General features: G+C 37.9%; 1 protein-coding gene across 4 annotated transcripts in view; it reads left to right on the forward strand.

Moving 5' to 3' along the window:
* STRN3 (striatin 3) overlaps window positions 1–15,950 on the forward strand; it is a 45,099-nt gene that overhangs the window by 19,165 nt on the left and 9,984 nt on the right. Inside the window, exons 4-9 of one of the 4 annotated variants that reach the window (XM_081860012.1) lie at window positions 51–132; window positions 456–626; window positions 1,254–1,386; window positions 2,756–2,897; window positions 8,611–8,721; window positions 13,185–13,325. In XM_081860012.1, coding sequence (XP_081716138.1) covers window positions 51–132; window positions 456–626; window positions 1,254–1,386; window positions 2,756–2,897; window positions 8,611–8,721; window positions 13,185–13,325 — 780 coding nt within the window. The remainder of the gene's footprint in view (window positions 1–50; window positions 133–455; window positions 627–1,253; window positions 1,387–2,755; window positions 2,898–8,610; window positions 8,722–13,184; window positions 13,326–15,950) is intronic. The other 3 variants (XM_081860014.1, XM_081860013.1, XM_081860015.1) reach the window with 3 other exon arrangements.

The raw sequence follows: 15,950 nt of genomic DNA on the forward strand, positions 1-15,950 counted from the left end.
GTACAAGATTTGCAGTGAAAGTGTTACTAAAGTGTTACTTTGCATTTCAGAAGAAACCAAAGATACAGAGGTTCCTACAGTACCTCATAATAGTCAGCTAACCTGGAAGCAAGGCAGACAGTTATTAAGACAGTAAGTGTTACATTTGTATACTTTTCATATATTTATATATACTGTATTGTTTTATTTTGAGATTGTTTTATGATCGCTTATGGTAGCCTATACACATAGAAGCAAGTATTTTAAAATATGTCTTTCTTATGGGGAAGTATTGCATGGGAAGGAACACTTGGAAGTGCAAATCAATAGAGCCTGGAGGCAATTCAGTAATTTGTTTTTTAAAACCCAAAACAATTCAGTATTGATACCATAAATCCTTGTAAATCACATCTTATTAAGATATGTGGGAGTTTGTGTATGTATATGAAGATAATGCTTTCACTCTTATTCATTAGGTATCTTCAGGAAGTAGGTTACACAGATACAATATTGGATGTACGGTCACAGAGGGTGAGGTCTTTACTTGGGCTTTCCAGTTCAGAACCAAATGGCTCAGTGGAGACAAAAAATTTGGAACAGATTCTTAATGGTGGAGAATCAAAACAAAAGGGACAGGACAATAAAAGGTAGGCAATGCAATGTTCTTTATTCATTTAAAAAACATATTCTGTCTTTTGGCTGAAGCAGATGTCTATATGTACCTAAAAACTGACATCTTTTTTATCTAGGAGAATCTACTGCATTAGAAAGTGATAATTATAATATGTATAAATCCAGTATGTGTTTCTTCACTTAGAGGGTGCTTCTATTTTCAAGTGAGAAGCATTCTGGGCCTTCATTGCATGTGAATTGCTGCTTACTTTCCTCAGGGGATCTTTGGTCTAGTTTGGAGATACTAGAAGCAACCATCCTGCTTTTGCTGTCTTCTAGACCTGACACTTTTTACCACTTCCTTCAAACTGTGGCACAGACAACCTGCTACAGACTGAGAAAAAAGCAACATACTGCCCTGCCTTCCTAGAGAATAAAAAAGTGGAAGGAGGTGAGGCAGTAATTCAAAAATACCTGTTCTGTGTACCAAATCCTCGGAGGAAAAATCTGAAAATTTAGCTAGAAATCTTTGAAATCCCATATTCCTTGTTGTCTTTGTGCATATCAATGAGATTTTTAAAATGGTTTTCTTGACCATGGAATCTTAATTCAGAAAGCAGCCATAGGTGTTTACCAACATTGAAAATATTTTTCTCTTGTAGGAACCCTGGTGATGTTCTTGAAACATTTAATTTCTTGGAAAATGCAGATGATAGTGATGAAGAAGAAGAAAGTGACATGATAGAAGATATTGCAGACGGAAAAGAAAAACACCGGATAAATAAAAAACACAAAGTAAAAAAAAGTCTTAGTTTTATTGTTCTGTTGTTCAACCCAAAAGCACAGATAGGGTCATCTTATTACCACTGTCAGTACACAGCTAGTAATCCAACAGATTTTGGAATAAAGTTAATTGAACCTACTTGAAGAGTTTAAGACTGTAACTTCTGCAGTGCTTCCCTGAACTGAGGTAAAGCAGGCTGAAAATAACTGGCTGGAATAGGTACATAATGTATTGAAATGTAGAACATATAATGCTCCCTTATATCTGTTCAGATGGTTGAAAGTCAATATGGCATGGTGATTGAGTGTTGAACCAGGATTGGAAAGACCCTGGTTCTAATCTCCACTCAGCTATGAGGATCACTGGGTGGCCTATGGTAATCTCTATTTTAGTCTAATCTCCCTCACAGTGCTGTGAAGATAAATAGGGTGAGGGAGATGATATATGGTGAGGAAGATGACAAGGTGCACTATCTTGAACATCTTTGAGGAAAGTGGGTGGTATAAATGAACTAAGTAAACCATTTCTTTTGCACATCACAGTAACCCACAGTTTAGTGCTACATGCACAAGCTGCAGTGAGCCTTGAACTCCTCTCATGTGGCTGACAGGAGAAGTTTGAGAGCTTATGCATCTGCTTTTACGTGGTTTCCTGTTTTGCCCAGTCTAGCAACTGTGATTTATTCTAGTTACGGTGAGCTTCAACAAGCCAGATTTAAAACAGTGGTTTGAAGTTGTCTTGCTTGAAATTAGCCTTCATCACAGTTTGTTGCACCAGACAACACAGCAGTTAAAGGAAAGTAAAAACAATAGCTTATGAACGCCTTCTAAGTGGGGAGAGGAGTGTGTCTGGTTCCCCATTCTCATGTACATCGTGCCAATCCACTGGTGGGGAACCAAACAACTGATTAGATGAAGAAAAATTTGAGTGTTTGAGGGGTTAATAATATGGAGGCATCAGTAGTAAAAAGGGTTCTCTACTACAATCACAAACCTGTGTTTTCAGATAGTGTGTCTCCTTATCAGCACTAAAACAATTCCTTGCAGATTTTAACTTCATATACATAGCTGTAGAGTAATAGCACAATTTAATCTCCTTCCATATTTATTATTTTATTTGTATACTGCCCATCATCTGACCTTCACATAGTAGTTCACAACCCAAAATACATAACACAAACAAACAAAAATAAACTAAGAAGCCCCTTTCTACAAACACATGTAATGGATTAAGTACATTTAATGCATTGCTCTTTATTTTAGACAAAATGATATTTGTATTCAGAAGTACACCAAATGGCAATCTTGGGGGAGAACCTAAAAAACATGGTTTCTCAAAGCGTATTGTCCCTAAAACTGATTATGTCACAATCTATTTTAGATTGGAAATGAAGGGCTAGCAGCTGACCTAACAGATGATCCAGACACAGAAGAAGCCTTGAAAGAGTTTGATTTCTTGGTAACTGCAGAAGATGGAGAGGGAGCCGGAGAGGCAAGGAGTTCAGGAGATGGGACAGAATGGGGTAAGAAGTGTAAAGAAACAATCACATAAAACTTAAAGATAATTCTCTATGTGCCCACACATATGCATCAAAACCAAAAACTGAATTATTTGTGGTATTCAGATGCTATAAAAAAGGAAAGGGAAAAAAAGAATGAATGGTAGATTTCATACTCTTTAATTACAAAAGTCTAAATGTATTCAGATTTAAGTATGACATCTGTTTCTCCTTGTATTCCATTTCCCTGTGTGCTCTTATTTCTTAGAATTTTAGAAGTTTGGTGGTCAACCTTTTATTTCTTATCCTATATCTTCTATTCTTTCCTTGCTTAAGCAGATAATAGTTTCCAATCATTTGGGTGGTTTTTTAAATAAGTAATTTGTTTTGTTTTTATTTGTTTAAGATAAACTAATACTTGAAGCAGATGGTGCATTTACTGTTGGCAAGACCGGCAGCTTAGTATTCTAAATTGGTTATCTTTTCCCAGAATATATAATGAACTTTAAAATAATGCAATAATATAAATAGTAAAAAAAGCATACTTATCTGGAAGTTCCATTGAAATCAGTGGAACTTACTTTCAAGCAAGATAGCTAGGATCAAGGTGCCTGTAGTTATAAACAAAGTATCAGAAGTGAGATCACTATAGATGTATTGTGTAATATAAAGTAAGCTATTTGTTGCAAAGATAGCACTTATTTATGTGCTTTTATTCCCTAATTTGCAAATAGTAAAATTTATTTCCTGAATTCAATTCGCTTGCCCCAATTCAGAGAACTCCACATATAACAAAAGGCTACAAAAGTGCCTGTTGTCTGTTGTGACTGCTTATTTGGAAGTGTAGAGCTGAAAGCCTTTATAATCTGTTAACAATGTAGGCTAGTGCTGCTCAAAACACCCAGGGTGTTAAATGTAAGGGTCTTTACCCACTTCCTAATGTCCTAGAAATTGAGTAGATGAGCATGCTAAAGTGTTTCTGTACTTTGATTAATTTATCTGGATTTGTGTGGCAAACTTGGCTTTATAACACAAAACTTTTCTTTTTGAACTAGCAGTATTAGTTTTTGTATTGAGCTGTAGCACTTCAATCAAGAGTTCAGAATGCTGAAATAGAAAGATCAAACACTAATTTAATCCACCATTTATTTAAAAAAATTAGGCCACTGTTTAGATGTTTATCTAAAAGTCATGGAACAAATCTTATGCCAAGATGCTTGGCCGACTCCAGACTTTATGCTGGCGGAAGCATCCCGCTGGGATTGTAAACTGCAGAGCCATACTTATTTAGGTGTCAAAAAGTATTGATCCAGTTCAGTCTGCTTGATATTTCGTAATGCCATATCTTCACGATTCCTGGATCTTTTAGATTTCCCCATCACTGATAGGCAACTGTTCCCATTTTTGAGCAATACGGTCTTAATCAGCTCTTCCCAGCTGTGTAATGGTTTTCATTCCGGCCCTTGGCTGAGAACTTCAGAATGGGAAACCTAGAAGAGGCAGACGCTGAAAAGCTCAGCAGTCCCAGCCATGCCCTTCCTGCAGTCAACAGAGTTTGGTGCAAGGGGTGCTCCTGTCAGCAGGTGGGAGGTTCTCTGCTTTGTCTGCAGCTCCTTGTGCCACTTCTGACACTGCTCCAGAGGCTTGGGGGACCCTCCAGAGCTGTGTAGGAAGGTGGCACTGGGGGCTGCAGAGGTTGGGAGAAATCAGCAGAGTCAGGCAGGCAAACAAGCAGCTTTCCCCCATTGTATCGAAAGCAGTCTATGGGCATAAGGAGCCTTTCCGTATATGAAAGGTGAAGCTTGGCTCCAACTATTAGCAATACCATTTGAAATGCAAAGATAAAATTTCCTGTTGGGTTTGCTGCTTTTTCTTTTAAGTGGGGTTTATGCCACATCTGTTACTTGTGCCTGTTTTGGCATTTATATTGCGATTTAGTTATTTTTGATAATGAGGGTTCAAGTACCACTTGGGCAACAATCTACCTTTTCTCCTAGTATTGTCTGTTTTTAACCATACTTCTGCTCAGTGAAATTCTCCTGGTGGATGAAGGGAGCTAGTCACAACTGGGTTAATATTTCCAACTGGCCTAGACAGGAAGCTTTTCCAAGTAATTTGCTTGTACTCCTCATCTCTTCTAGGCTTCAGTTTAGTTTCCTATCTGACTCCGGGCAGAAGCTGATTTTTCTCATTTTGCCCACCCAGAAATAATTTAAACTACATCCCCCCTATTTTTCACAGCTCCTCTGTTTTTAGCTCCTTTATTTTTCCAGCTCCTTCTTTAAGAAAGTTTTTCCCTTGAGGCTTGGCTTCACCTCCCCCTGCATGCCTCCCCATCTGTTGTTATTCTTTGGACTCTTGTTTGGATACTTGTTTGGAGGGAACAAAGATTGGCCCTGTTTTAGAGTTTTTTATAGTGCCTGGATCCCCCAAACCACCTATTCTTGTTGTAAAGATTGTATTCAGTAGTTTTCTAAAGCATCTTTCAAGGTTGGGACAAAAAATGAAAGTGAAGTCTCCTGCAAGAGAGGAGGAGCAGCACATGCAAATTACTTGAAGAGTTTTCTAACCAGCTTTTTTGGAGGCATTTGTCCAGTGGTGACTGGCTCTCTTCATCTTCCCAAGAAGTGACCTTCATGACAAACAGAATTTGTAATGAAGAAAATGGATAGTTGATTTTCACAGATTTCTCCTTCCCCATGCAATCCCCTGAAAAGGTGTTGCTGGGAGCTGCAGGGGGAATCCATTCTATCCCCCTTTTTCCTGTGGGGAGCCTCTGCTGAATCCCACGCCCGTCTACCATATCTCAGGAGAGCTCTCTGATTCTCAGGAGAGGCTTTTTTGGAAACTAGGGGGGACAATGGTCTCCTACTGCCAGACACTTTATGTAAGAGCTTCTTATGATAAAAGTCATTGAATGTGTTGCCACTTCAGATTGTTTTCTTGATGCCCACATAAATCCGCCCATAGGGAGTTACCGTAATCCTTTATTTTTTAAAAATTGAGCAAAATCTAATGAAATTGACTCTTTCCTAATTCATGTTGGGTGGGAAGAACTCGAATTAAGTACAGCTAGAACATAGGCTTTACAAATCAGATAAATTTGATCAGTTAACTAGAGTTGTATCATTATTAATATAAAAGCATAGTAATCTGTCAGACCAATGGTCCATCTAGCACAGTTTTGTCTATAGTTAATGTCAGCAGCTCTTTGGGGTTTCAGACAGGAAGTACTTTCCAACTTGTCTGGCAGGTGCTGGGGACTGAATCTGTGACCCTCTGCATGTGACGCAGATGTTCTGGCACTGAGCTGTGACCCTTTCCCATTCCTTTGGTAGTACTTAGTGTACTCAGCACCAGAAACAGTTTAGTCATGCTGGCCACATGACCCGGAAAACTGTCTGCAGACAAATGCTGGCTCTCTCTGCCTGAAAGTGGAGATGAGCGCTGTAGCCCATAGTCAAATTTGACAGGACTTAACCGTCCAGGGGTCCTTTACCTTTATGTTTACCTACCTATTCAGTGTAAGGAACAAAGGGGAGAGAGAAGTGAAGAAACTCATTTCAGCATCCACCCTGTGCATTTCACGTTGCTGTCTTGGTGAAGTCCTAGCACCTTTCCCCAATAATTTTGTGGCAGCAAGAAAAGTCTTGGATATTGCAAAAGGATTCATTCCATTCAGTTAGCATATGATCTCAGTCCATGCTTGCTCCCTTGTCTGCCAACAGGTATTGGTTGTTGTAATAGACTTTATTCAGCAGATACTTGAATAGTATGTTTGCCACCAATTGGAATTGCTTCTTCGGGATCCATTCCTTAGGTGTTTCTAGTAGCAGCTTTTGTGTTCTTTTAATGCAATTTTATCCCATGCTCAGGCAACTATAAAAATGCAGTCTTCCTTCAGTGAACCATGGTTAAGCCCAGTGTGTAAGCATCATTCCTGTGGTCACGTGGGGATCATCATAATTTAATTTAATGGTTGATTTCTAGTAGAGAGGAAGCAACATTAAAGTGTCCTTCTGAACACCTATTATTAAATATAGCATTTAAATTGATTCTCTACCTGATCCTAAATAACTTACTCACTTGAAGCAGAAATAATATCATAACATTTGGTTAAAACTTTTGAGAGTATTCAGATCACACTTGTTTTGATGAAATCAGGTGTGGACCCCTCTAATTTTACATCACCAGCTATCTGCTCCTTCATAAGTAGCTGGATATAGTGCCAAATGATGGTGGATAGTGGCTCTTTTTTGTTTGTTTGAACCCAGCCAGGTCCTATCTTGCAGAATCTCCTAGTTCCCAAGTCAACTTCTTTCCACAGTAAGATAGTCAGAGAAGGAAGTGCACACTTACTCCTAAGCTTATAATGTGTATTATCCTGGAAGTGGGAACTATCTTGTAAACAGGAATAGAGACTGAATAAAACAAAGAAATACTTCATTGTTTAGGAAAGAAATCGGGTATTTATGCTTGCTACACTATATTAATAGGAATGCTGGCTGGGAACTTCTAAGTTGCAACCTAATCCTTTATATACTTAGAAAGGAGCAGGAGTAAGGCAGTGAGGAGGAGCACAGCTGCACACCTGGCTTTCCAGCAGCAGAGAGCTTGGAGCTGTTTAGTTGCAGTAGGGCCGCAGTGCCTCTAGACTCCACTGTTCTGCCCACTTTGCATTGACTTCACTTGCCTCTTTGAGGAGACGAGCTGTGTGGTGCCACCACTCCTCACTGACTGCTCCTGGAAGTAAGTACTGTTGAGTTCAACAGGGATTAGTTCCAAGTAAGTAGAGCACAAGCATTAATCTTACAAAAATCCACCTTGGATCATGATTTACTAGTTCATTAAAATATTTATGTTTCATATGCTCAGAACACATCTATTGACCTTGCTGTAGAGTGGAAGTGAGCTCTCTTTCCTTACAAGCTTTCTCAACTAAGTGTGCCTGTGCTAATTCTTTTAAGATAACACCATACCCAAACTTATTTCATACAGCCTCAGTGTCTTCAGTGGAAGTTCTATGCACTGTGTTTTATAATATGGGTATAAATGCTTTAATGTTCATTACTTAAATTATAAATGTAGACAAGCCTATTCTTCCATCACTTTATTTTTTCCAGAATTTGTCGTGACTGCTTGAGTTACAGCATAAATAGAACTGGTCACTTTTTTAATTAAAAAAAGGAAAAAGGAAACGCTATGAATTTCGTTAATGTTTTTAATAACCTGAAACAAAAAAACCCTTCCCTTTATGATGATTTAGATGTGTTTTAGCACTACTAGATCTTATTGCATGTAGAGCAAGACCGGAGGAGAAATGCATGGTAGTTTTCATGAACAAAATGGTGCTGACACTTAATTCAGTTGCACATTCATGAGTTGTATTGCATGGAAAATATTGATTTGCTTATTTAAGTCTGGCTGAATAATTTGTTAATATTGTCTTACTAAAGATGCAGTATTTTCATACATTAGCGTTAATCCATTAATTTTTTCATATCAGTGAATGCAAAGAAGTTTTTCTTCTTTACTGTTGACAAATTATTATAATGTGTGGGGAATATTTCTTTTTACCAAAAGGGAAGCATTTTGCAAAACAGTAACAAACTGCACCTTTATAATACTGAAATGTAACTGAATAACATTTTGTATTGATGATTAACCTATAACACTCACAGACAGCTTGCATTGCCAACTGCTGATTATTTTTGTTTCAATAATATGCTGCATGTAGACAAAGATGACCTGTCCCCAACTGCTGAGGTTTGGGATGTAGACCAGGGACTAATAAGTAAACTGAAGGAACAGTACAAGAAGGAACGAAAGGGGAAGAAAGGGGTAAAGAGTAAGTGCAGATTCTGAATTTTGACAGGTTTTTTTCTAATGTATTCTGTTTTTACTGCTCCATTTTAACACTTTGCTATTTGGGGGGCAACCAACTTTAACTTTCCAACATACCTTAAATATGCAAATCAGAACTACATCTCAAATGAAATTTAAATATGCTAACCTGGTGAAGGGAGCAGGAGGTGGACCAGTTGCTTCAGCATTGCTTAGGAACAATTTGGAAAGAAAATGAGAACTTGAAACCTGAGACAAATTAATAGTGTTGTGTCTTCCTTTGTCTGTTTGCCAAAGTTAGTAGAGTTGTTTTTTTAAAAGGAATTTGAGGAAGCAAGAGAGTTTTCTGTCTGTGAAAGGTATTTCTAACAACAGTCTGCAGATTTTGGCTTGGCTTACTAATTATGGACTAGTACTAGGACTTGGGAGGAGCCATATCTCATTGCACTTCACACTGCTACTGCTAAAATATCACATGAAGTGAAGTGGGAATCAAACCGTCCCCAAAATCCTCATGCTTGCAGAGGGTTTGGAGGGACATTATCTTTTCTACCAGTTTGTGCTGACTTTGAAGAATGAAAGTGGCAAAAGGGGCTGAGCTTTGTCTGTGGCTTTGTCAACAGCACGAAGAGTCTCGTGCTGCTTCTGCAAAAGCCACCCAGAAGTAATAGTTTTATCCTTTCTCTGCTGATCATGGAGAACTCTGGGAAAAGGATAGTTGTCGGTGCAGAAGGAGCTGCTCCTATTGACGATCAAGCAAGTCTGTATGAGTAGCCCTGGCAGCTAATTTTGTAGCTTAATTTTCACCATGCTGAGTGTGGGGCTGATAAATTCAGCATCTTCTTCCCTCAAACACTACTGGGATGACAAGAGTCTGCAGCAGTCTTTCGTTTTTTAATCTGAGAATCTCAGTGATTCTCAAACTCGGCAGTGGTGGAACACACAGTATGAACTTGAAATGGGGAAAGGATCCTGCAGCATAGATAGAGATACTTTCCTCCCATGAACAAATATTTAGCACTGTAATCACCAAACCTGCTGTGATAACCATAGAAGCAGCAGAAAGTCAAGGAACAGATCGGAGCTTCTAGCCACATCAACTGCTATCGCCCTGCCAACTAGTTTGAGATGTCCTATTCTAGTTCTCATCTTAGGCAGTGTTGGATTAGTTCACTAGTCCACAGATTCTTAAACACATCAGTTTCCAAGAATTCTGTTCATTCATATTCTGCAGCAATAGTTTGGAGGACTTGGAACATAGCCAGGGTTTTTAAGCTGGGGTTTGAGAAATGCTGCCTAGCCAAATAAACTTTGGTCAAGATAGAAAGTAGACTTAAGGCAGAAGAAGCAGAAATGTAAAATATATACAGGGGGCAAATCCAACACTGTGTGAACAGACTTCCTCTCCCCCTGCCCCCAAAGCTGCTTCAGAATGTTCACTAAATTTCTGAAACAAATTTTGAGGGTGCATGGAGGTCTGTAGGGGGAGAGAGAGAAAGGTGAAAGCAAATATCTGTTTTGCTCACACACAAACAGCATTAGATATAAACATCAGTCTGTAGATTTGACATTGTTGCCCAATTATAATTGTGTACTCAGAAGTTAAACCCATCAGTGAGATTTTCTTCCACAAATGCATGCATAGGAATGCTGTTATCAAAGCGTATCTTTTGTACTCTTGTAGCAAAATATTGATGCTAGATTGGCTTTGTATGCAAACATTTAACACTATAAATAGATTTGTGCATGCATTTTTTTCATTTTTAAAAAATAGTGTTGCATGTTCCTTGCATTATATGCTTAATCCAATACTAAATACTTTATTCTGAATGGGTCTTTCTTGCCTCCTCAGGAAATGCCCCATGCCCATTATATAACTCCATCCTGTGCTGACAAATACAGAGACGTCTGTTGTAAAGTTATTATGGAGCTGCAATATATGTTTGGAGACAGACTCTGCTTCCACATCAAACTATTTTGCAGCATATATATTTAAAGTATATAGGATAAAATGTTGACTAATGAACTGTTTTTGCAGTAAGGTGTCTATTTCCTCACAAATAGTAATGAAATGGTGTACATGTTGCAAATCTACAGAAAACCAAAAAATGTAGAGAGGTTCTACAAGAGTTTAGAAATCAGAACAGCTGGATATTACGGGCACAGCTGTTTTCATTGGTTCTAGGGAATCAGTGTCCTCTGCTTGTAATATTCCCAGGTGATGCAGCTACTAAAATAACTTCAGGCTTTTCAACATAAAAAAAAATCAACAGGATGCATCTGATTTATTAAAGAAAAATGTCTTTATATAAAAATGCATATCCCTCCTTTCCCAACAGAACCAAGGCAGCCAAATACCACAAAGAATGCAACTGTACTAGAACAGTAATACAAAAATGGTTCATCACATTCTGATTTGATCTCTACATAACAAATAGTTGGAACTTCCAGTGACTGCCTCTGAAAATGTTAATAGGTAGAAGATAGCATGATGATATGTCAGTTCTATATTGATTTCAATGTGACAAGTACAGAGTTTGCTCTTGGGTTTCACCAATTGGGTAGCCTGACTTGTAAAATATGTTCATTCACACTCCCATTCTTGTTAGTGCTGTTCACAGTACACTCTTGTAATTCAGAGAACATTCAGGTGTACCACATTTCCCAAGTAAAGATGACACCAGTTCATAACACAGGGCTTCAGGTCTCATTTAAGAATGATAGCAGTTATGGAGTTCCTGTCACGGAACACAACATCTCTTTGTTCAGACAGAATCACTGGGCAAAGTGAGACCCACTTCAAATCCTTAGAAACTAGCATTTAGGGTATGATTGAGCACCCCCTGTTCTATCCTTTCCCTGTTTTGCCAGCATTCTTGCATTCTTTCTCTTGAGACAGTTGGCAACTGCCATAAGACTAGGCTGTGTGTTCTATTTACAACACAGACTTATGATTACTCAAGGTCCTGGTTTTAAAATGATTAGCACTTTAGAGTTTATAGCCTGCGGGATATCACTCTGCAGCTCTCCTCTGGCTCATCTCACTGTTCAGATATGCTTGCAGGTGTCTCTCAACTCCTTGTCCCAAGAGCAACTGTGTCCTTCCAAATTTGTACTGTCCATCATTTTTTCTCAGTATAGAAGTGGAAAAATCATATCTTGCATAGTTTCAGAAAAGTGCAGAGATGATAAAAGTTTCAATATTAGATAAAAGCATTAAAAGCTTGGTGAGGGTGACCCGTGTTCTTTCTAAATGAAAGGGCTGTTCATAATTTTGGAATAGTAACTAAAAGCTCATTTGTCTTTTGTCACTTAAACATACTGACAGTGGGAGGAGGCATGGACACGGGGTAAAAGTGAAAACTAGTGCAAAGAGGGACCACAAAATAGAAGTGAGTAGTAGTGTCATCAGAAATGGGGTTGGGAAGGTGAAAAGCGAATTTAGCAGTTGCATGGAGTGGGAAGGGGAATGTAGTGAGTTAATGTGGGGGGAATGTAATGGGTTTTGGCAACCCTAGTATATACATATATAGCACTTTTTAGAGTGTCAGTAAAAAATGGTGTGGTCTTTTATTTCGCTTTGTGTAGAATAACTCCATCTTTTGTAATCTAAGGACATTGTGTTTTATTTAGTGGTAAAACTTGGATGAGTAGGGATCTTGAAGTGAAAAGAGTAGTTTTAGAATTTATTGAGAAATTTATTTATTGTAATGAAGGACTTGTGGTTACCTGGCTAAGAAGAAGAGCTGGTAGTTCTGTCGGCCAAAACAGACTGAGGAGACTCCACCTCCTATCTCTCTGACTTTAAATATATGATTATGGTTTATTATTTATGAAAATTTCTTTGGAGATTCTGCACTCATTTTAGTTTAAAGCACTTTATAGGCCAGAGTATTAATTTGAAGCTAAGTTTCCAGATACAAGAATTATTTTATACTACTAAAATTTCTTACAACTGTGGTAGATGAATATTTTTAAATTGCCCAATTACCTATTTAAAAACACAAAAGGGGAAAGTTAACAGTTTGTTGCCTCCCAGCCACCTATTCACCTTTACTTTTGTCCCTTCTTTTGGTAAAGTTTGTTCTTTCTTGGTGATGCTAGCTTTTAATATAAATACTGGATTTTTTTGTCAATATATAATTAATATACATTTGTTCAAGGATTACATTCTTAGGGAATTCAAACATTCAAGCTTCTCTTTTATCTTAAGCACAGCAAATAGCAATTACACAAAGAACAAGTTGGAATCCCTTTTTTAAAAAAGAGATCTTAATTCATTTTCCAACACAACATCATGTAAATACACACACAGAGACACACACACACACACACACACTCCATCATGTGTCTTATAACGAGATTACATTCAAACAACAATATTGATTAGCAAACTGGGCATGTAAATGGCTGTCAGGTCAAGCGGTGGCAATCAAATGAACCTTTGCTGCTGACATTAATTTACAGGGGTCAACAGGACTAAACTGCACGACATGATAGCTGATCTGGGCGATGATGAGCTACCCCACATCCCTTCAGGAGTCATTAATCAATCTAGGTCACCCTCTTCTAGAATGACTGATCATGAAGGTGCAAGAGCAGAGGAAGGTACAACAAATTCACCTACTTATTTTATTTTTAGAAGATTTTCTTTTAAAACCACACTTGTATAGCCCCTCCAAACCCAGTGCTAACATTTAGATGCCATTGTTGCTGGGCAACATGGCTTTGCGAAAGAATACCACTTCAGTACTTTAGCTTTTTTGTCTTGTATAACAGAAATCAATACCCAGATTTTGTATGTTTACTTGATTATAAAGCTTAATAATATAACAGTAGTGCATAGCAAATATTAAGCAACAATAAGGTAAATTGGTAAATGATACCCTTCTCTGAAGTTTTATTAATTATACTTTGTTGACAGTATTTTTTTAAAAAAGTCTGTCCTTATCCAAACATATTGCACCAGTGTTCAGTGGAAATTATTTGTGCTTTGCTCACCATCTGAAATAAAATGCTGTTAGCTCAGCATTTTAGCGTTGGTAATCAAAGTACGTGTTCTGATGTTTTCAAAATTAGTCCCAAATTTGCTCCTAAAATATTCCCTAAAACAAAGGAAATCCTATCTTAAGGACAGTTCTATCTTAAAAATAAAAAAATGAGGTTTTCCTTGATATTCATATGTTGGCCAGGCAAAACCCTTAGTATGTGGTGTTTGAACAAGGTTTGTGCTTATGCACTGTTACTGTTAGTTGTCCTGTATTGACAGCAAAAGTTGTATGTGCAGTCTTGTGCAAATGGCACATCATGGAAATCAGTTCTCTTCTAAAGATGCACAGAACTACCTTGAAGCAACTCCCCAGCCTGATCCTTTAAAAAAGAAAAGAAATTAGGAAATAAACCATTGGAAGGAGGTAGTCATTTTAATGTAGAGCAACTGGATGGATCAGTTTATATACATGTGTGACTTCATTCTCTCACTAGAGTGCAGCATTCCTGCACTTTATGTTGGAATTTTATTCTTTTGGCAAGCTGCATAATGTGAAAATAGCATGTTGTTTTGAGCTTTGCCTTCCTTTCCCACTGCTCGTTGTATAGTCTATTAACAGCAGCAGTAGATTTTTAAAGTTTTGTTTTCTTTTTGCTGTGTCTGATTCTCCTGGTTATTTTGTTCATTTACAGTGGTGCCCCGCAAGACGAACGCCTCGCAAGACGGAAAACCCGCTAGACGAAAGGGTTTTCCGTTTTGGAGGCGCTTCGCAAAACGAATTTCCCTATGGGCTTGCTTTGCAAGACAAAAATGTCTTGCGAGTTCCTGCGGGTTTTTTCCCCTCCCCCCCTTTTCCTAAGCCGCTTATCAGCTGATCCGCTAAAAGCCGCTAAACCGCTAATAGCGCTAATCCGCTAAGCTGTCAATGGTCTTGCTTCGCAAGACGAAAAAACCGCTATACGAAGAGCCTCACAGAACGGATTAATTTCGTCTTGCGAGGCACCACTGTACTTCGCCTGGAACTTCAGTATCAGGAAAATACAAACTTGACAAAATTTAGACTTCCTCATATTGTAGATAGTCAATGTATTCATTCTAAAAATAATTAATTATTAAATTGCTTGGTCTAAATAACAATTGTGCATGCTTTGAAAACTGATTCCTTCAGATTTGGAAGTAGAGAAAGGTCTGTAGGATAGGTAGCCTGATGATGCCTGCTTTTGAAAGTAAAGATACAAAGAAAACTAAAATTGAAAATGTGACATTATGGAATGTTATGTTGGTCCAAAAGCAGGTTAAATTCTCTTAAAAGAAAACAATTTTCTGAAATTGTAAATACATTTGAAAGCGCCACTTCACTGATTTTTAGCAAACTATTGAAAAATAAAGTAGGAATTAGTGAGGAAATCTGGTGGAATGCTGTTCCACTTGAAAACGGCTTTTGCTTGGGGGCGGGGAGCATATGCTAACCTAAGAGAAAAGGGAGTGATTGTCTCTGATTTTCCCTTTCCCTTTCAGCCCCCACGGCCACCTTCCATGCTATTCTGGAGGGTCCCCCAACCCTCTGGAAAAGTTTTTTTGGGGGGTGCAGGAGGCTGAAGTAGGAAGGGACAACTGGAGAAAATTCCTATCCCCTTCTCTTAATATGGCATGTGCTGGATTTAAAGCCATTTCACTTCTACTGAATTTCACCCTAGGCTTAAATGAGTGAATGCCTCTTCATCTTATCTCTTAATAATCAAGTACAGACACTGTTCATTTGCCCTATTAAAACAAATCAAAACATAATTTTTAAAAATATTCAGTGAGGCAGTAGTTTGGTAATTCTGTCCATGCCTTCTTAAGAAGTAAGTCCATTGAGTTCAGTGGGACTTACTCAGAGGGATTACATTGTTTATAGGATTGCAACTATTTTATATTTTCAGTGAAAGGTTATTTGAGGGGGAAAAGGCACAAATTTCATTTTGAATAACAGTGCATAATGGCATGTTTGAAAAGGTAAGTGAATATTAAACGAAACTGAAACAGCTCTGATGCAATATTTATCTCTTGCTTATTTATGGCCATTAGTAATCAATAAAACAGATCAGTAAAATTATACTCAAAAGGGGAATCAATGTGTGGAAAGGGAAACAAAAAAATTACAGCATTATTATAGTTACAGATGTTAGTGACTACAAATATGTAAGAAGGGATTTATTAGTAGATACCATGTTTTATTAATGAAATTTAACATATAAATG

This window comes from Podarcis erhardii (genome assembly GCF_964252035.2).
Source record: "Podarcis erhardii genome assembly, chromosome: 1".
Lineage (NCBI taxonomy): Eukaryota > Metazoa > Chordata > Lepidosauria > Squamata > Lacertidae > Podarcis > Podarcis erhardii.